Genomic DNA, 21,835 nt, shown 5'->3' on the forward strand with positions numbered 1-21,835 from the left:
CATTCTTTCTTATTATAACAGAATATACATTTTCATATTAAGCAGGGTAATATTTATGGCCATCTTTCTGTCATACAAACACAGAAACAGAAATGATACTGAGGTCTGGACAGAGACAGGTTCTACTGATTGTCTAACAGAGACTGCAATAACGAATATTTCAGAAAATGAATAGCTGCATGAAAGAAGCTCGTGTCAAAGGAATACATGTTTTGTTTTTTTAAGAACTGCCAACAATTTCCTGGATGTTTTTATTGTAATCACTGAACCAGTTCTGGATAAAAGTCATGCAAAACACTCACTCACCGTTAACCAGCCTTTATCATTAAGATGCTGCGGCCTCCAGTGAAGCAGTGGATGGATGGAGGAATGGGATGAACAGGAAATTATTTACGTCATTATTCTGCCAGGCTTCTCTGTTTGCCTTGTTGTCGATGCCTCATTCTTATTTTATAAGTCTTCGCTGGAGCTCAGTTCATCGGGATTCATTCCCTCACCAGGGTTACACGAGGCCGTTTATATCCACACCTGCTGTTAGCTGTTACTGATTGTTTCTGTCGTCTCCCCTCGGCATGTGGAAAATGAAAAATTCCCACCTGTAAAGGGAAGTTCGTGGGATTGGGATTTCTTCTGGAATAATTATGATTGCATTTAATCTAGTTTGGGGTGGGAGTAACGCAGGATGTAGAGCGGGATGTAAGGGCAATTAATCACCTTTTATCAGGCAGCGTTTCCCAGCACCCATCAGCTGAATCGGCCTCCATAAATCCCGGCCGGCTGACAGTGCACTCCATCTCCATTGCGGGGCTCAGCTACAGGTTTATTGTGCGCAAATCCCATTCAGGAGAATGACAGATGACATCCACGTGCACACACAGCCGTACTCACACACTCCTGAATGCCCGTATGTGGGCACACATGTAAGCAGATGATGTACAGTCTCTCCTGTACATTCATGCTCTGGCATTCACCGAAATCTTTTACAAGATCCGTGATAAAAAACCTCAGACAGTGAAAGTACCAACAGCAGGGATGAAATGAAACATAATTTATTGTTGTGGTGCATTCTGGTATCCAAACTATTAAAATCAAAGGACCAACTCAAATGCATATTATTTTACTATTGAAGTCAAAAATAGTAACTTCTAGAACGTTAATAATTTTCAACACTAAACATGAGATTATTTGTCTTTTCACTACATGCTTTGTTCAGATGCGTTAATTTTTTTTTTATATTTAATATATATTGTTGTCCGCCTCAGTCGGCCTCCACCATGATGATGTTAAACAGCTGTGAAGAGGGAACTAATATTATAAAGAAGTCCACTGGCTGCCCAGAGGTTCAATGATAGAAGACTGAAACCTGCATCTTATAAACACCGACATGAATGAAATGTCCGAGTGAACAAAGAACATTCATCAATACAGTGAGATCATGAGCTGGAACCATGTTGAGGAGTGAACAGAAGTCCATTATTAACTTAAAGCTCCCGATGCAACTCGTTTATTGCGTTAATAAATAAACTGCATCGGGAAGTTTGAGTGTGAATAATTTACAACCAGTTATAACCCTGTTTCCCAAAAAGTTGGGACGCTGTGTAAAATGTAAAAAAAACAATGAAATTTGCAAATCACATAAATTCATATTTAATTGAAAATAGCCAAAAGACAACATATCATGTTCAACGTCATATGAAACTGAGAAATGTTATTGTTGTATTTAAAATTTGTCAAATTTGATCCCATCTACACTGCAGAATGAATTTGGGACCAATCATGGGATACCTCTGATGGTATTATGGGATGGACAAGAGTCTCATTTCAGCACCAGTATTAATCACATCCACAAATATAGTGCAACATGATACACAAATACTGCAGGAGAAAGCTCTGATGGGACAAAACTTCCTTTATGCATTTACTAACTCAATGTATGAAGTTGCATCCTGGTGTCAGCCTGTGTGGTGTTTGTATGTCCAACAGATGTGTTCACCCACCTGAAGACAGTTAGACTGGTGACTGTACATTGACAGTAAACTTTGTTTATGTGTGCATGTGCATCAGGCCTACTCATGTTTTGGGGAAATACATCTATTCACAGGGACCAGCCTCTCTTTTAGGAACAAACAGCTAGTCCTCATTACCCTGGTTATTGTTAACCAATCAGTACTGAGCACTGCACCACCACTTCAACTACAGTTAGAAAATAATGCTGGACTTCAACGTCACCGCACTTAACCACACCTGTTGGTCTCTGATTGGTCCGTTCTTCAGACTATCTGAGCAGACGTTAATGTGAAGAGGGTTCCCAGACTTAGATCACAGTGAACATCGCTGTGTTTTATGTACCCATAAAATCAATCAGTGCAGTTAGTATGGAGGCTGGGTTTCAGGTTTGGGTAGGTTGGGTTAAGACAAATGGTAGTTATGGTTATGAACAGAGCACGTCTGCAGGAAATAGATGTGAGTTAATGTTAATGTCCTCTGAGGTAATTGAAACATGACTGTGTGTGTGTGCATGTGTGTTTGGGTTCCTGTTTAAAATAGACTGCATGAGCGTGAAGGACAATGAGGGAAAAGTAATACTGATTGATTGACTGTGTCCTAGACTGGGTATGCAAAGCAGGATGAATGTGTGTGTGTGTGTGTGTGTGTGTGTGTGTGTGTGTGTGTGTGTGTGTGTGTGTGTGTGTGTGTGTGTGTGTGTGTGTGTGTGTGTGTGTGTGTGTGTGTGTGTGTGTGTGTGTGTGTGTGTGTGTGTGTGTGTGTGTGTGTGTGTGTGTGTGTGTGCAGATCATCCCCCTCCCGAAAACAACAAATAAGATTAAAATGCAAAATGCAGGCTGGAAGTAACAAGGCAGCGACTCGCTCCTCTTTAACATATGCTGAAAAATTTGCAAGTTGGAAGGGCGACATGAGAGCGCCTCTGCTCCGTCACTGGTCCAAGGCTGGCTCACATCACTTTCTACGATGTGTGTGTGTGTGTGTGTGTGTGTGTGTGTGTGTGTGTGTGTGTGTGTGTGTGTGTGTGTGTGTGTGTGTGTGTGTGTGTGTGTGTGTGTGTGTGTGTGTGTGTGTGTGTGTGTGTGTGTGTGTGTGTGTGTGTGTGTGTGTGTGTGTGTGTGTGTGTGTGTGTGTGTGTGTGTGTGTGTGTGTGTGTGTGTGCATTTAAAAAAACTGTTTTAAGGCCAAATTTCTGTATCTTTAACTTCAATTAAAGTAAACAATTAATTATTCCTTCCTTTTTATAAACATGACAAATAAAAGAATAATAACAAAAGGCTAAAATTATGATAAATATTGACCTTTACTTTCTTCTTTTATCTTCTCTCAGCTGTTATTTAAATGGGGCAAAATATGAGACCCATAAAATAAAGTGATATTCCTTTTATTGAAAGAACCTAAACATTATCTTGAAAAACATGTTTACTTGATGTTCCCATTTTGACAAGGGTGAAAAGGGAAAAGAATAAAATAAAAAACTTTAAAGTACACACTGTGTAAAAAATACATCGAAAACAACATTACAAGAAAAATTGTATTCATTTTAATGAGAAAATATTAACACTGAACAGAGGAGAAGCTAAAGGAGGATTTTAGATTACGTAAAATCTGTTCTAAATGAGGATTTATATCAATCCAAGATTTCCGACGGCTTTCAAAGTTTTCTTGTTCAAGTCTTAAAACAAAAGTTATTTTCTCCATCAAATAAATATCATGGATCACATTAACTCAATTGTGGGAGTTTAAGTTGTCGTCCATTTTCTTGTGAAAACTTTCTTACTTGCTATCAGCAAAATATTACACATAATATATTTTCAGGACCCTGGACAGCGTCTGGTCTCTTACCTACAAAACAGAATGGATTGTTGCTTTTGATACCTTTTCCATAATAGTTGGAATTGTTTCCCAATACTGCAGGAGTACTGGGCAGCTGCAGAAAACCTGGGAACGATTTACCTTTTCTTCTACACAAGACCTCCAACGTGAAATGTTTTTATTTTAGAAACTGCTGTGCTGCTGTTTTAAAGAACCTAACTAGATTCGTCCAACCAAATCTTCTCCAGTAAAGAGCAGATGTACGTTTCCAATATTGTTTGTTCAATTGTCCCCATATTTCCAATTGTGCTGTTAAATTTCCCTCCTTTTCCCATTGTGATAAAGTTATTTCATTGGTATACATGTTCCCATCAAAAGTCACAGTCGCATTGGTCATTTTTGTAAATATGTAATCAGGGAAATAAATAATATCACAGCAAAATGCTCCTCAGAATAAAAACCATCGTTCAGTTCAGTCCCAATTTAAATGTAAACCCAGAAGTTCAGTACATGAAAAAACATTTCTGTGTAGTTTTTCCTTGATTATTACAGTATGTTGGAGATTTATTTCATCCAAATTCACCAGATTTGGCATTTAGATGACAGCCTGTGATCCATTTCTGTAAAATGCATTTTAAATTTGCTTCCCTCATCAAAAGTGAGGCCTGCGTTTGAACAGGTTTTAACTGGAATACTTCAGGTTTTATTGTTGCTCGTTCTGCCTCCACACTCAACTCCTCTGTTCTTTTATAGCCTGTAGATTTTATCATTTTCAGAGCATCAATTTAAAACCCAATTAGTTGGAGGCAACATGATAAAACCTGTCACTGTCCTGGAACTGAGGTGTGATGCATTAAACAGTGTGAGACCTACACACACACACACACACACACACACACACACACACACACACACACACACACACACACACACACACACACACACACACACACACACACACACACTCCATGACTCCTAAAATCACAACCGACTGTCAAACACTGCCGATGCCACCTGATAGGATTTGCATACTGGACCTGTGTGTGTATCAGGGAGTGTACTGTGTGTAGTCGTCTACACGTGTGTGTATGTCCGTGTGTGTATGTCCGTGTGTGTATGTCCGTGTGTGTATCGTGGGTGTTGTTTGTTTTATGGGCCTGCTGGCTGTCAGACGGAGGCCCCGCCATGATTCATGATTACAGCGCCGCTGTAGCATGCACGAGCCATAGCTCATCATCAGATTGTATTTGTATGTGTCACAACATCAACAACATGCACACACACACACATGCTGCCTCATAGGCGTACAGTACACCTGCTGACACACACACATAAAGACAACTAGAAATATATGGCTGTGTAATGTTAGAGAGGGGATGTGGACATTGATCTGCTGGCATGTTAATGAAGTCTGCAGAGACTCAATTCAATTGTCTACAAATCCTATAAAATACCCAAACTGGTAATGAATGAATCCTAACAGTCATTGTGTGCGTCCAAACCCTGATTTGATTGCCCTGCTCCATAGAGCTCCATTGTTACCTCCGTTTAACACATTATGCTTTTGGTGCAGTTTCTTTGTTTGTCTGTCAGCAGGGTTTCATTAAAATTTCCAACATGGTTTTCATGAAACGTGGTTGAAGGGTGAAACACGGCCGTAACAGACAGAGCCCATAACGTTTTGAAACAGATATGATTCCTGACATGAGCAGGGAGCGCACGTCAAACTTTGTGTCAAACTGGAAATCGTCAACAGAGAACATTTGCTGCAAACCACCTGAACTGTGTCGCCATGGCAACAGGGTTCTCTAACATCACAACACACCGCTCAAAGCATTGAAAACGCAACAACACAATCGGAGCTCCTCACCACTCCTACGCTGCTCACGAGCAGCAGTCTCTGAACGTATTGATCGACCCTCCTATCTTAATACAAACCATCACAAACTCCTGTATGAGTCACATGAGTTAAAAGTTGTTTTAGGAAATTCCGGAGTCTTTTTTAAATGAAACTGTATGTTGAAAGTTCATGTTTGAAGAAGGTTCTCTGTGAGAACATCGACCGGCAGGGGAGGTAGAAAATTGGTGTTTTAGTGGGATTCAAAGTGGCCATGTTGTTTAAATTTTGCTTTGTGATTTTGTAGCCTGACATAAAACATCATAAAACATGGAGCTGTAAGTGAATTGTGGTTTCCCACCTCTCTCTGGGTGTTTCTCTCCAGTGACAGGCTTCCCGTACCCCAGCACAGGAGCAGCTGTTGCCTACAGAGGGGCCCATTTGAGAGGGAGGGGCCGCGCCGTCTACAACACATTCCGCGCTGCACCTCCTCCTCCACCCATCCCCGCCTACGGAGCGTGAGTGGCCACTGACACACACACACACACACACACACACACACACACACACACACACACACACACACACACACACACACACACACACACACACACACACACACACTCATAATCAGACATACACGACTTGACACGTCTCCAAGACTGAAAACACACGACTGCTCAAATCTAATTCAGAGCTGACGCACAAAAATGATATACATACTCCCACATATACACAAACGCAGTAATAGAAGAGTCGGGAGTGGAAAACAAAAAGGCCACCTTCTAATAGAGCGGAAAATTGCTCTTTGATTCCAGAATGGCCAAATTTGTCTCTCTTTTTTCTAATGTGTCATTCTTTATTCGGCTGTGAATGGACTGCTATGACCCACCCTGCACACTCCAGTGGCCACGCTTCAGAGAGAGGAGAGACCCAGAGAGTGTAGAGGGGGAGACAGGGAGGACCGGGGGGGAGAAAGAGAATAGATGTCTGAGAGTGTGTCAGGGTCGCAGGAGGGAATGAGAGGAAGAGAAATGTAGATGGAGAGTGTGACGGCAGCAGGCTGAGAGAGACATGGATGAAGGCTGACCCACAGAAACTGCTCAATAACTTGTTCACTGCATGATGCTGGTACAAATAAAGTGTCAGTGAGTTAGAGTTTAATCATTTAAATATTAAAACCAAAATCTGCTTTTAATGTTTTACTTTTAGCAATAAAGAGTGAATACACACAAATGGAAAGAAAATGTATTGTAGCTTTGATCTGTGGCCGACTAACTGGTTAATTCATTATAGTTATATGTAATATATATAACTGGTTACAGCTAATTATAATTCTCTGGTATGAAATCTGCATCTCTGTATCTGTGAGTCTCTGCAGGGGGGGGCTGATCTACATCACACACAGGGGCTGGTTTACAACACATCCATCATACAGTATAAGTCCTCAGTGCAGCGTAGGCTGATGAAAAAAGATCGAACTCATGTTGGGTTATAAATGCATCGAGTGGCTGAAAGAGTAGAGCCTGAAAAGTGACAAAGTTAAGATTCATTTCATGGTTTAATCTTTATTTCTTAATGAACTGTCATTGACATTTCTACACAACTCTCATGCACTTTATTAGAACCACATGCAGAAAGTTATTCATGCAATTTTCCAATCATCAGCAGCCGTGATTTGCATAAAGTCCTGCAGGCGCTGGTCATAGCATGGTTGTTGGTGCCAGGCGGGCTTGTTGGAGTATTTCTGAAACTGCTGATCTCCTGGGGTGTTCACCAAAGCAGCTGCTAGAATTTACTCTGAAAAATTAAACAAGAAAAAAAAGAATTAGCTGCAGTCGTGTAGACGGAAGGTTTTTGTGGACGCAGCGATGAACTGTGTTCACAGACGATGGTTTTCACAAGTGTTCCTGAGCCCATGCAGTGATTTCCACTCCAGAATAGTGTGTTTTTAATGCAGTGCTGCCTGAGGGCCCGAAGATCACCACCATCCAATATTGGTTTCCAGCCTTGTCCCTTGTGTTCAGAGATTTCTCCAGATTCTCTGAATCTTTTAATGAGGAGAATGAAGAGTTTATCATTTTTGAATGGCTACTTCCAGCATTATAATGCACAATGACACAAAGCAAACAGTGAGTTTATTGGACGTCCTAATTCACCAGCTCTTGATCTCGTAGAACAACCTTGGGATGTGTTGCAACAGCAGATTCACTGCACAAATATGTAGCTGATGAATCTGCAGAAGTTATGCAGCACAATCATGACAATGTGGAGCATCTTCCAACATCCTGTTTAATCCATGCTGCAAAGAACTGAAGCTGTTTGAGGGCAAAGGGAGGCTAAACAAGTGCCTCAGTAATCACCAGACACCTTCATTTCAGCTGAAGTAAAGTTTCACCCAGAACAGTTTTTTTTGCACTTGGTTTGGACGCTGTGTAAAATACAGTGAAAATCACATCAACCTAAAATTAATTCTGAACAGACAACATGTATTTTTCATAAAACAATAAAATGTCTGTTTTAACATTTGATATGTTGTCTCTGGTCTTTTTTCAATTAAATGTGTTCATGTGATTTTTAAATCACTGCATTATGTTGTTATTTACATTTTACACAACTTCTAAACTTTTTGGAGAAAAAAACATTATTACATTATTCAGTGAAACATTTCTTCACCAAAATGTCAACTTATATTTTCTTTGTGTCTCAGGTTGTTTTTTTTGTTCTTAATATTTTATATTCTCTGTCAACAGTGTGGTCTACCAGGATGGATTTTATGGGGCAGAAATATATGTAAGTTGAAACCTATTTTTCTAAGTTTTTATGTATATTCTTCACGAAGGAGGTTATGTTTGCAGTTTGTTTGACTTCTTGAGATGAAACTTGGTGGACAGCGTTGCATGGGGAAAGGAAGAAACCATGAATTTGGGGTTGGATCTGAATCACAGGGCAGATCTATGAACTCTATAATTCTTTCATTATCATTGTGAGATACAACATTGGACCTACTAAATACAACATAAATGACAGTACAGTTAAATAATGACAAAACATTCTAGAAATACAACTCCATCTCACAGTCCACATTCACAGGTACCAGGTACTTTTTAAAACCTAATACATAGCAGTTGTTTTGGAGAATTCAGTGGTTCTATAGAGGAGAACTGGAACCAGTGCAACAGCTGATCCAGACATACCGTGGCTACAGTTTCAGTCACAGTTAGTGGTTTACATCATAAACTGTTGGTCTCTGTGGAGGTCTGTGCTCCCCTCTAGTTCTTTATGAAGTTATTCATAATAATCCCTCACGAAATTATTGTGGTATTGATTGTCTTGAGTCCAGAAGAGCAGGTCATTTGTTGTGTTTGAACCTTCATTGAGGTCGCACTGCCTTCTTATGTCTCCTCAGGGAGGATATGCAGCCTACAGATATGCCCAGCCAGCTGGTACTGCTGCAGCTGCTTACAGCGACAGGTATGAGTGACCGGTCCTGCTCATCGCTCTGAAAGTTACTGGGAAGGTTTCATGATGCCATTTACATCCAGTGATTCTTCTCAACTGACTAAACAAAGTGAAAGCCAGCATTAAAATAATGACCTGCAGGTTCCCCATAAAACAGGAAAACTGAACTTTGTCACAGTTGAAGGACGACGCTTGCATCATTTTAATTTGATCTATGTTTTTAAAATGAAGTATCATCATAGAAGTACACAGACTTAGACCCAGTTTGTTGGTTTATGGAGTGAAATTTAGAGGCTACGAAATTACATTAACTAAATATAGCCTTCTAAAAATTGCACAAAGATTCCAATAGTTGAAGAATCTTAAAGGCGGAGGCACGGGGCTGGAGGCGTGGTCCGGGGGCGGGGCGCGGGGTTGGAGGGGTACTGAGGCGTGGTTCGGGGGCCGTAGGCGGTGGGCCGGGGTTAGGGGCACGGGGCCAGAAGCCGGAGACAGAGACAGAGCTGGGGAGACGAGACGACACTCAGGACTGAATAAATAAACCTTCCAGCAGACATTTGGACATTTGTAAGGACAGGACAGATGTATTAATGATGGCTGCCTGCTTGTACTCAAGTTATTTATCAGGTTTACTGAGCCATCAGTAACAAACCTGTGATTTTCATTCAATGACTCCATCCTCTGGGACCTCGTTCCCCTCCTCCATCCTCTGGGGCCTTGTTCCCCTCCTCCATCCTCTGGGGCCTTGTTCCCTTCTGGGGCCTTGTTCCCCTCCTCCATCCTCTGGGGCCTTGTTCCCCTCCTCCATCCTCTGGGGCCTTGTTCCCCTCCTCCATCCTCTGGGACTTTGTTCCCCTCCTCCATCCTCTGGGACTTTGTTCCCCTCCTCCATCCTCTGGGGCCTTGTTCCCCTCCTCCATCCTCTGGGGCCTTGTTCCCCTCCTCCATCCTCTGGGACTTTGTTCCCCTCCTCCATCCTCTGGGGCCTTGTTCCCCTCCTCCATCCTCTGGGACTTTGTTCCCCTCCTCCATCCTCTGGGGCCTTGTTCCCCTCCTCCATCCTCTGGGACCTTGTTCCCCTTGTTGCCCTCCTCCATCCTCTGGGACCTTGTTCCCTTCTGGGGCCTTGTTCCCCTCCTTCATCCTTTGGGACTTTGTTCCCCTCCTCCATCCTCTGGGGCCTTGTTCCCCTCCTCCATCCTCTGGGACCCTGCAGGCTGTCGGTGGTTCTTCCAGATCCGATGAAATTGTTTATGGAGAGGAGGTGTGTGCACCCAGCAGCGCTGCTGTGGAGGTGCGACGGAGTTCCGGGAGCTAATCTGAAGGAGATTGAGCGCGTCGAGACCGATAAGAAACAGCCACAGCAGGAGCCTGTAGACCTGTGATAATGAAAGATTTATCAGCACCGTGTTCAGGAGACTTATTAACAGGACAGAGCAGGTGAGGGGGTGGAGCTCCTCCACAACACATGCTCTCCTTTTCTTTTTCTCCTCTCACTCTGACCATCATCTATTCTCCTCCTTCTCCTGGTTCATCTTCTCTGGGTCTCACATACTGTGAAACTCTCCTGGTTTAAAGTGAAGGAGAGGAGCAGAGAGGAGGAGGTGGGAGGAGGGGAGCAGAGAGGAGGTGGAGGAATCCTATTTACTGGAGGATAACAGAGGTTTTACAGTGAGTCAGTGGGACTGAGAGAGACTGTAGTCTGACTCTATGGTGTCTGCACACACACACACACACACACACACACACACACACACACACACACACACACACACACACACACACACACACACACACACACACACACACACACACACACACACACACACACACACTACACGACCAGTGAACTTCAGTTGACACCAGGTTCTGACTGATCAATATATTCACTATTCTTCGTTTCTTCTCATGATCTCCAACCCTTCAACATGTTTATCTCTGTTGTTCAAGGATCATTTTTGTAACAAAAATTGTAAGTTGAATGTCAGAAGACTTCAGAAATGTGACATTTTCTAATATTTTGTAGATGAAGTTATGAATGATTTCATGCTGATACTTTTATACCATATGTAGTTATTATATGACATGTTATATAGTGTGATGTCACAGAATATCAATACAGTTTCTCTGGTACTTTACAGATGTTTTTGTTTTCACCATCAAAAGGCATGCAACATTACCTACAAGCAGGTCATCACCATGGAAACATGCAACCATCTTACATTTTGCTGTAGTGGACGTGCGTGTCTATGTCACGCTTTGCCGTGAGACCGGTTGCAGCTGTATGTGCTCGGAGCACCTGAACCCACCATCATTGTTTATGTCGCTGCCCGCTGCATACAGTATGTTGTACGTCACTCTAAAGGCCGATGCTCTTGTGTTACACGTCACACGCTAAGGTCACATCTCTGATTCCAGAAAGCCATCTACAGTCCCACATCATACCAGGACTGGTTGCTTCCATGTGACAACGAGAAGTCGCCACGACGACGGCTCTTGTTTGCGGTCATATTGCAGGATTTCTGTTTAAAAGCGTATGTGGTGAAACACGTCGTCGTGCAGTCGACAGTCTCTTATCTTTACCCTCCAGACCTGCACCGGCTTCCTTTTACTTTTAGAGGAGGATAAACAAACAAGACAGGAAGAGAGGAATATAAATAAAGAGGTCTGGTGGCATCACGGAGAGAAGGATGGAGGGGCAGGGTGAGAAAGGAGAGGAGCGTGGAGGGAGGGGATTAGTTCCAACCCAGTGCTGGTGAAAAGACTGGAAATAAGCCTCCAGAGACAGACAGAGAAATACAGATGGGGGGGAGGGGGACACCATCAGAGAAACGTACTGCCTCTCTGTAAGAGTCTACTCTGAATATGTGTCCTCCTTATAAACCTACACATCCTCTCTCCTCCTGCCTGTTCTCTCTGGTTTTCTCATTTTTCTCTTTGTTCATAATCTTATTTCTCCCTCCTGCCATCCACCACTCTTATCACTCTGACACTTTATATTCTTATCTTTCACTCTCTTCTTCCTCTTTGGCTGACATTACTTGTATCGCACTCCTTCCCCATCATCTGGAAGATAAAACACTCTTCCCCCATTTTCTCACAAATTGAAACAGGTAAAACAAATCATTGCACTCACACACTCTCACCTTTACAACATACATTTATAGGGAGACATCGATTGCACTCTCTTCCCATCGGCCTGCCCTCAGCGTGACTGAGAGGGGGAAATGATTATAGATCGCCGGGACCCCAGTTAAAATCGACGAGCCGATGCCGTATGTGTCTCATACATACTTAGGTTGGCTGGCACCCCCGCTCCCGTATCAGAAATCCAATCAGAGCCAACATGCAGAAGATTTACGTCTGCTGGTTGGAGTTGGGGAAGAGGGAAACAATTAACAGTATGTCCCCAACTGATGAAATCCTCTTTCATTTGTGCCGGTCCAAAGAATCCATTTAGTTTTATGTTGGGGGAATAAGTCAAAATGTCAGTCTGCATGTGAATCTCAAATAATAAAACTAACCGAACCTGTTGGGAGAAACCACCAGCTGGTTCATACAATATAACACACTGAGGGAAGAGATCATAGTCTCAGATGTCTATGCTGTTCTTTTCTCTCTGCTCTCCAATTACTCCAACCGCTCGAGGCAGATGTTCTGCTTTGATTTTGTCCTGCTAAAAGTCCTGTCCTTCAGGATGTCGCTCATCCTGAACTGTTGAAATGTTGGTTTCCTTTGTATCATGTTGTGAGTACTTCACTATCTCAAGTGCCCTGAAATAAGTTGTTGTGATTGGGAACTATATGAATTGAATTGAATTGAAGTGAATTGAATTGAATTGAATTGAATTGAATTGAATTGAATTGAATTGAATTGAATTGAATAAAAATAATACAAATAAATGTAATTCAATTCAATTCAATTGAAAGTGGAGAAAAATAAAACGCAGTATTAAATTTTAAGTTTTATTAACCTTATTCAAATAGATAGTCATCACATTGAAACTAATTTTGATTGGCAGGTAATCACCCCCACCAGGACCGTACCTGGACCTGTATATTACCACATACAGCAGAGTTGGATGCATGATCGTTCTAACATTTATTTTTTAAGCTTCTAAGGGGAATATTAATGTTTAGAAATACATTTAAGGTGGCTGACACACACCAGATGAGGGGTTGGCAGTATCCCAGTATGCTGGTCTGTGGGCTTAATGCTGCCATGTGTAGTATGTTGTTTGCTGCTGTTTGAACCTGAAGGGTACTTAAAGGTAACACAAAGAGGATGGAAGCTGCCCTGTTGATCCCCCTGACAAGCTGAACCCGCCCTGCCTTCATGCAGCTAATGGAGACTGACCTGTGGGTGTAAACCGCTGCTTAATTAGCATCGGTGTCAGTGAACATTAACAAAGTTAAAACTCATGACTAAGGCTGGACTGGGACATAAAAATCAACCCAGGCATTTTGGGAATCAAAGAAGATTAGCATAGAAAAAACATCATAAATACCTTACTACTGCAATTAATCCTAAAACACCCGTAGTTGTGGTTCTTGTGTATTTTATATTTCCACTGGCACCAAATCAAAGAATGAAAATAACTGTTTTCAAAACAGTGGGGGATTTATTATGTATATTATATCAAACAGGGATGTTCTCTTTAGATTTGGTTTATAAGAACAGAATTTATGATGACGACAGTGAGGATGAATGATGAATACAAATATTTGACAATTATTTCAAGAACTTGAGACAACACTGAGAGATCACGTTTCCTACAGGTTGAGAGTTTACTTGTTGTGTGCACAGACTGTTTATTAAAGTGTTCGTAGCTTCAGGTCTGTAAAATGGTTCAGATCCAGAAGTGTCTTCAGCTGCAATACCAGCGAGTGCCACTAGAGGTCGGCTCCAAAAAGCCTCCGGCTCCATAGACTCCCATTCAACTTCTCTCATCAAATCCAAAGTGAATAAAATGTGTCCATCAGTTATCTCGGTGTTGTTAGCTAAAGTCACTCCTTCTTATTAGTTTTCTGGAGGTCCATCTGAAAATAATCCCTCATTCATTAGAAAAGAAGATTCAAGAAGACCTGTTTTTGGGGGCGTGTCTGTTTGATTGACAGGCATGTTATGATATGTGGCTGGACTGGACCCAAACGCAGACACAGACTCAAAGTTCAGGTACAAAACAGTCTTCATTTTCACAGGTGACCAGGTTCCTAATGTCTCTTCCCTGCTCTCTTTCCTCTTCCCGAGTCGGGAGGGAAACTCCACCGACTTCTCACTGGGGGGGGAGGGGGATCCAGCTGGTGTGACCACACACTCAGCTCTGGTCCGGGCAGGATCAGTTGGGGCTGTAGACATGGCAGGCAGGCGGGCAGGCGGGCAGGCAGGGAGGCGGGGAGGCCCCAGGAGTCCCAACAAGGGCTAGGAGCAGGTACGTTGTGAGGACTCCCGAGGTCCGACACAGGATAGCAGGCAGGATGAAGTGTGTGGTAGTCCACGACAAGTTGTCAGAACAGGAACAGGAACAGACAGATGGATGGATGGCTGGCTGGCTGGCTGGCTGGCTGGTAACACTGGTGACAGGTTGTGGGTGAGTGGATGTAGCTGAGAGTATGGACCGACAACTCAGGACTGCAGGACCAAAGTTGATATAGTCTAGGGAGGTGATTAGTGTGATGAGCAACCTGCAGGTGGTGATTAGCTGGATTGGTGGAAGCTGCTCAGACTGATGAGGGGCGTGACCAAGGGAGGTGACTGGAGGCGGGCAGAGGAGGACACAGAACAAAGCACAAGCACATAGCAAACAACAGCAAACAGGGGAATGACAGGACACATGAGGAGAGGGGACAAAATAGAGGGAGACACGCCAGGGCCAGACAGGGATCCTGACACCTGTGGTGCAGTCAGGTTACAGCTATCGGTGGGCGGGACGTAGTATCCTCAGGTTTCCAATCAGATCGGTCAGATCCACCGCTGGCTCCTCCCCCAGCTCGTCCAAATATGGTCACTTCCTGCTCCGAATTGCTCCGAACTAGCAAAGATGGTGACGGACAGAATCTGAACTGGAGGCTTCATAACGTTCACAAACCAACGATGACATCACTGATGGATGATGACATCACTGCTGGTTGATAACATCACTGATGGTTGATGGTTGGTCAACCCGCATTAATTTACGTAGCTTCAGGTGTTCCCTAAACTCCTCACAGGTTATCAATGTTTGCTACAGTTTACTGATGACCCCTGAATGCCTCGGTCGATGCTGCACACAGAGAACAATCAGTCACCAAAGCAAATGCAACTCAGACAGGTGTGATTTCGGTGCACCATAGATCAGTTCCATCATCCAGAGCAGACTGGATGGTGACCATGAGCTGAAGAAGGTCAAGACTGTTCTCCAAACTTTAAACTAACAGGTTTAAATAATAATGCTGCTGAAGAGTTAAGAGTTACTGCGCATCAACAATAAGGTCAAAAATGCTCATCTGCGTTTTTCTCATAATAATTCTGTTATCTCGGCCCAAAAATTCCCATCAGCCGACGTGGAGCATCCCTGGTCTGCCAGACGATGACATCATGCTCGATCCTTTACTTTGTGTTTAACCTCCCTAATGAAGCTCTTCAGATTTTGACTGTCGTTGTTTCTGTGTCCTCTGTAGTTACGGCAGAGTCTATGCAACAGCAGACCCCTACCACCACACCCTCGGCCCTGCAGCCACGTACAGCGTGGGCACTATGGTGAGTCCAGCTCCTGTTCTTTAATGCGGACTGCTGTGTGACTGGATGAACGTGGTCCGGTGCAGCATCCTCACACTGGTTTGTCTCATAACATGTATGATATTAATATGTGTAACTGTACTGGAGAGCCGTGATACACCAGAGGAATTCTTCTAAACTGTTTATATGAATGACTAAAACTATCAACAAGAAATGAAATCAAATATTCCGATCAAATCAGCGTTGGACATGTTTAATTAACAAACAATCCAGGAAGCAAAGAGCCTGTTCTTCCTTCCTGTGTGATTCCTCTGATAGAGATCCATTTTGATGTTTAATGTGAATCTTTGCCACTTCAGTAAATGAAAAAGGGACACTGCCTTATTCTCAAACTCCCCATTCAATTTTATTGGCCTGAAGCGTCTTGCTTGAAATCCAGCTGAGACTCGAGGATTCCTCCTGAGGGGAAACCGTCTCTTCAAATTTAGCGGGGGAGATAGTTGTATGGTTAATGTTTGTTTTTAGCTAGCTTTGCAGCTAACATCAAAGATGAAAAAAAATCCTCCTCGAGCTCCCCAGAAGATGGGAGGAACAGAAAGTGCAATCTGTTTTGTTTTGTGGGTAGGGACTTCCTCCAAAGATTAACGACCATCTCGTTCATGCTGCGACGTGCCGTGGGAGATTAAAGTAGAGAGAGAGGAAGACTATAAGAGGAGGAAGAGCAGGAGGAGAGGTGGACTTCTCTGGCTCTTTGGTGCTGCGTCGTAGACTCCACACAGACCAGCGCTGGTTGATGCCGAGCGCTGATGAAACCCTGCCGCCTCCCCCGTGTGTGTCCCCCCCCCCTCCCCCAGTGCAGCTGCTAGCTAAAAGCCTTCATTAATTATGACGATTCTTTCCTCTTCATTTACTTAATTAAAACAGTGGCCTGTGTTTTCATCCTTACTGCTCTACAGTTTCTTCTCTGTTTTCTTCAGTGTTCCTCCCTTTTTCCACAAACTCCCATTTCTAATCCAAACTCTTAACTATCCATTTTTATCTCAATGAATCTCAGACTTTATCATAACACACATAACTGGAACCACAAACAAAACCTAACACAAGCAAACTGAGCACGTCTCAGTGACGATGATTGACAGGTCGAGTTATGGGTCGAATAAGTGAGATGTTGGATGCACACTTTACATTCTGATGAGTCCAGTTATTGTGTCAGTAGTTTCTACATAAAGACAAGTTGGGATCATTTTTAGGAAGAGTTGTAGAAACGTTCATCAGACAGCTGCGTGCATGTCGAGAGATTTTACAACAGATCTGACAGCAGCAGCAAGATTATCATTGATATGAATGAGGCTTCTTTGTATTTCCATGCAGTGTTAATGTGTCTAAAAACACTTGGTATCCAACAACGTCTGTTCTGTCCAACAGTCCCAGAGCTGGAGTCTGTCCTCCATGTAGTGAGGCTGAAAGTGGAGGTCGGGTGGTGTAAACGGTGTTGTGTGTCAGTAACGACGATCTCTCCTCAAACTTTAACAAGTCTCGTAGCTACTTACACCGACCGACAACTTATCCATCGTTTATGTCATCTGTCTCAGACCTAGAAGGTCGACTGCTCAGATGTACATCAGTGTATTCAGGGGACTTGTTCTGCAGATGAAGTAGGAAGCTATTTGTGTCTAAAGATGGAGCTGTGAATCCGTCACTGGAGTCTGTGCAGGAGGCGGAGCTTCTACCAGGTTGTTAGAGGTGGTCACTTATGTTAACTGCATTGCAACCTTCTCTGTCTATGAAGTTAATAACGTGAAAGAGTTCACTGACCAACATCACTGGTTAAATGTGTTTGGTTGTGAACATCATGGGCTCTATTCCAATGATCTAAGAGCATTTAGTCCAAATCAATTTCTACTATTTTAATGGCAGATAATATGAGAGCAAAGTAAGACCCATGGTTCAAGAGCATTGTATTCATAATTAATAATAAGTGTGTTCTGGGCATAACATAAAATTAATCAGTCTCTCCAGGAAATCTCAATCTTGCAATCACAATAATTAACGCAAATTCAAGCAAACTCCACCATATTTGCGGGAACTTTTACATTCCTGTGATATTTCCACAAACAACATCGTCAGCAGAATCTGTATTGTATTAACATAAAAAAGTGATCATTTTTAAACAAAACTCTCTTTATGAGCTAAATGTTTTGTAATTCCCGCAATTTTACCCAAAAAATAAACTCTTAAAACTTTACTCTTTCCATCGCATGTTTTGAGAAAATCTGCAGCAAAATAAAAAACTTTTGATCGTAACAATCCCAAAAAAACTCAGTGAAATCCTGGAGGGACTGATTAAAACAGTATGTGCCTCCTAAACATACTGTGGTGATGGGGTGTGAAGTATTCACAAAGTGCCTCCCTTCTTCCTTGCAAAGCAAATGTTTAAGTCACCAAATCTAAAATATGCCCAAACATGTTTCTTTTTAGAAGATGAACTAAACAGTTTTGTTTTTCATTCTGTCAACTAAACTTGAATTAATAAGGTTTCAACTTTTGTGGTCATAGAGGATAAAAATTAAAAATCTTATGAGACATTTTCTAGTACACTGAAGAACTTTTTCAGTGTTATATGTTATATAAATATCGTCCAAACTTTTATCACAGTGGACGAAAGTTTTAGTATTTATTTATTTTGCGTGCATGTGAAGAAACTTGGATCTAAAACCTTAACTTAACTTTAACTGTGTCTCTTGCTGGACGTTTTTAGAGTCGTTGTTAATGTCAGAGATGTTAGAGTTTAAAGAGATGTTTGGTTTGAATATATTTTCATGGGCCCAATGATTTCTCTGAGATTTTCAAGCTGCACAAGGCAGCAGGTAGAGTTAGTGTGAACCAGGTATTGTTGGTATTATGGTGTGTAAGGTAATCAGTGTTTTAGTCGTGGACATGTCAAATAAAATCTCAGATCACAATGGAAAATGTTTGATAAAATGGATTTGGCCGTTTCTGCATTATTTAGTTTAATCTTAACGAGTATCAAAAATAAATACTCTCTATATTATAATCCCACACTGATGTGCATACTGCCATTATTTCACTTCACTAATTTCTAAACTACATTGTGCACAAAGTTGTTCCCAATCAAAGAGTCACAAATTCAGGTGTAAAAAGGGAGGAACGTTTCACTGGAGGAAAAAGAGAAGTTAATTTTCATATTAATATCACAAAGAACGATTCTGAATACTGATTGGAGCTTTTTCATCTTTGATGTTGCAGGCTAGCCTTTACAGAGGAGGGTGCAGTCGCTTCACTCCCTACTAGAAAAGAGGGAGACACGCCCCCTTTTTCCTTCCCCTCAAAACTGAGAAAAAAGAATAATTCAAAAAATGCAACAAATGAATTCAGTAAACAGTCCTCATCCTCTTCATGGAAAAATCCAAACTAAACGCTTCCAGGTGGCAACTGTGACCCTGAAACACAAGAGCTGCTCCTCCATTCACAGTGTTCACGCTGTCATTCGTTGATGATATGCATTTCTTCTGGTTCTGTGTTCACCTGAATGTATCTGTATTGAAATGGTTGTAGTATTCAGTGTGGGCAGGAAGTTACGTTTGAAGGAAATGTTCAGAAACTTGACGTCTCCTTCGTCTCTTTAAGTTCTTCGTCTGAACCTCAGCTCCTCTTTCACTTCTTCTGATTCATCTAATCTCTCGACCTTTATTCTTTCCATTCCTTCATACACATGCTCTAATGTTCAACAACTCTGGCTTCAGCAACACATTTCAGATTGGATTTATATAGTAAACTGTTGAATCATTCGACCGAGCTGAGTTTCAGACGGACTTAAATGGAGCTGAAGGAGGTGAAACTGCATCAAAATGTCTCCCGGAAAGTGATGCATTATGAAGCCAGGAGGTGAGTGGAAGAGCGCTGTGTATTGTGGATGTGGCTGCAGGAGGAAGTGATGTTCCAGCAGGGTGTGGAGCAGAGAGCGATGGCAGCACTGTGTTGGAGCCTATTGATCCTGGCACCGTGCCAGAGGCAGCAGGTATCCCATTACTGCTAAACGGCTTTAAAGGAGGAAAAAAACAATCTTCACATGTTTCATGTATCCTCACGTCTCAAACACAACAAGCAATAATCCCACCTTCAATTCAATTCAATTCAATTCAATTCAATTCAATTCAATTCAATTCAATTCAATTCAATTCAATTTTATTTATATAGCACCAAATTATTTCATGGCACTTAACACATTAAAGTCCTTACGGCAGAACTTTACAATATTATACAGAGAAACCCAACAATTCAACAATTCAACAATTCCCACATGCACTAAACATAAACATAAAAAACTCCTCTTTAAGGGAGAAAAACCTCCAACAGAGGGAAGAAAAACTCCCTTTAACAGGAAGAAACCTCCGACAGAACCAGGATCAGAAGTGGGAGGAGCATCTGTTAACAGAACCAGGATCAGAGGTGGGCGGGGCATCTGTTAACAGAACCAGGATCAGAGGTGGGCGGGGCATCTGTTAACAGAACCAGGATCAGAGGTGGGCAGAGCATCTGTTAACAGAACCAGACTCAGAGGTGGACGGAGCATCTGTTAACAGAACCAGGATCAGAGGTGGGCGGAGCATCTGTTAACAAAACCAGGATCAGAGGTGGGCGGAGCATCTGTTAACAGAACCAGGATCAGAGGTGGGCGGAGCATCTGCCTCGACGGTTGGGGTGAGGGGAGAGCAGAGAGAGAAAAGGACAGCATAGAGATAGAAGAGAAGAACTGTGTACACATGCAACCTTCGCAAAGATCGTCATCCTTTTCAGTTTAGTTTGAATATAGTTATGTTAAAGCTGCATAAATTAATTTGGCGCTAAAGTATCCTGAAGGATGCAGCCAGCTGATTTAATTTCATTTCACCTGATTCAGCCTGACGTTATGCTCCAGAAAACTCATCAGCAGTGAATGACATGTTTGTTCTGTAATCATCTTCATCTGTGGATGTAGAAGCTGTTGTCAAAGCTGCTGAGGTTAGTTTTATTCTTTCAACGTTATTAAATGAAAACAACTTTTTGTTGCTTCTGTAAATCAACCTACAACCACCTGTTTGGTTGTTTTTCACGGATGTAGCGACACTATAATAAAGGGAACAGTTGACTGAGTTGGTAGATGTACAGGCAGTCGGTGTGCCCGTTCTACAAAGCTCTGATTGGTCCATGGCAGAAAACAGCTGTCAGTTATACCACGCTGCACCTCCCTGTACCCTGAAGGTAATAATAAGAAAGGGTCATGTGACAGCTCTGGACGGTAGCTGCCAGTCTTCTCCCTCTTAATCAATAAACATTAACAAAACAAAAGGAGACAAACATCAGCTACAGATAACATCGTCCTGATGAGCAGAACAACGGTTTGATAAAAACACTCGATCACTGCAGGAATGTAGTTTGTTGAATAAAGTGTGATAGCACTGAGTGACAGCTGCTTTACTCAAGTTAAGACACTTTTCTTTAATATGTATCACATTAAAAAACAACAAGAGTTGAACAAAGTGCTGCACAAACAAGAGACCGAATTCAAAGATATCAAAAAGACTATTAAAAAAACAAATGAGAGATTAAAAGCAAAAAAAAGTTCCGCAATGAACAACAATAAGCGATCAACATGACGAGGGCAGATCAATACGTTCAGAGATCATCCCTTGATCATCATCACTTCCTGAGTTACACGTGTTTGGGTGCAGTGTTCTGGTACGTCTGTTGGAGAAGCCTGTTGCCATGGCGACACAGTTCAGGTCCACAGTGAGTGTTCTCCTCAGAAGGTCCCAGTAGAACTCAGTGTTGACGGTCTGACTCTGAAAACCCAGCTGGTGTCTCCTGACCTGACGCCTTCTTCGGTCTCAGACAGTGAAGCTCCGCCCCTCTTGAAACGTGATGTCATCATCCTCGCCGGCTCGTCGCTTCATCGCCGTACACTTTCTGAACATTTCAAAGGTCTCTGATGACTGTTTA

General features: G+C 42.3%; 1 protein-coding gene across 1 annotated transcript in view; it reads left to right on the forward strand.

The window, feature by feature from the left end:
* The window catches only part of LOC138636269 (RNA binding protein fox-1 homolog 3-like), a 66,303-nt gene that overhangs the window by 37,502 nt on the left and 6,966 nt on the right, over positions 1-21,835 (forward strand). Inside the window, exons 8-11 of the mRNA XM_069724207.1 lie at positions 6,042-6,174; positions 8,410-8,449; positions 9,066-9,130; positions 15,778-15,856. Coding sequence (XP_069580308.1) covers positions 6,042-6,174; positions 8,410-8,449; positions 9,066-9,130; positions 15,778-15,856 — 317 coding nt within the window. The remainder of the gene's footprint in view (positions 1-6,041; positions 6,175-8,409; positions 8,450-9,065; positions 9,131-15,777; positions 15,857-21,835) is intronic.

This window comes from Brachyistius frenatus, unplaced genomic scaffold (assembly GCF_029030835.1).
Source record: "Brachyistius frenatus isolate BFR_SWC_R1_liver_20210118 unplaced genomic scaffold, ASM2903083v1 Contig_364, whole genome shotgun sequence".
In the NCBI taxonomy this organism is placed as follows: Eukaryota; Metazoa; Chordata; class Actinopteri; family Embiotocidae; genus Brachyistius; species Brachyistius frenatus.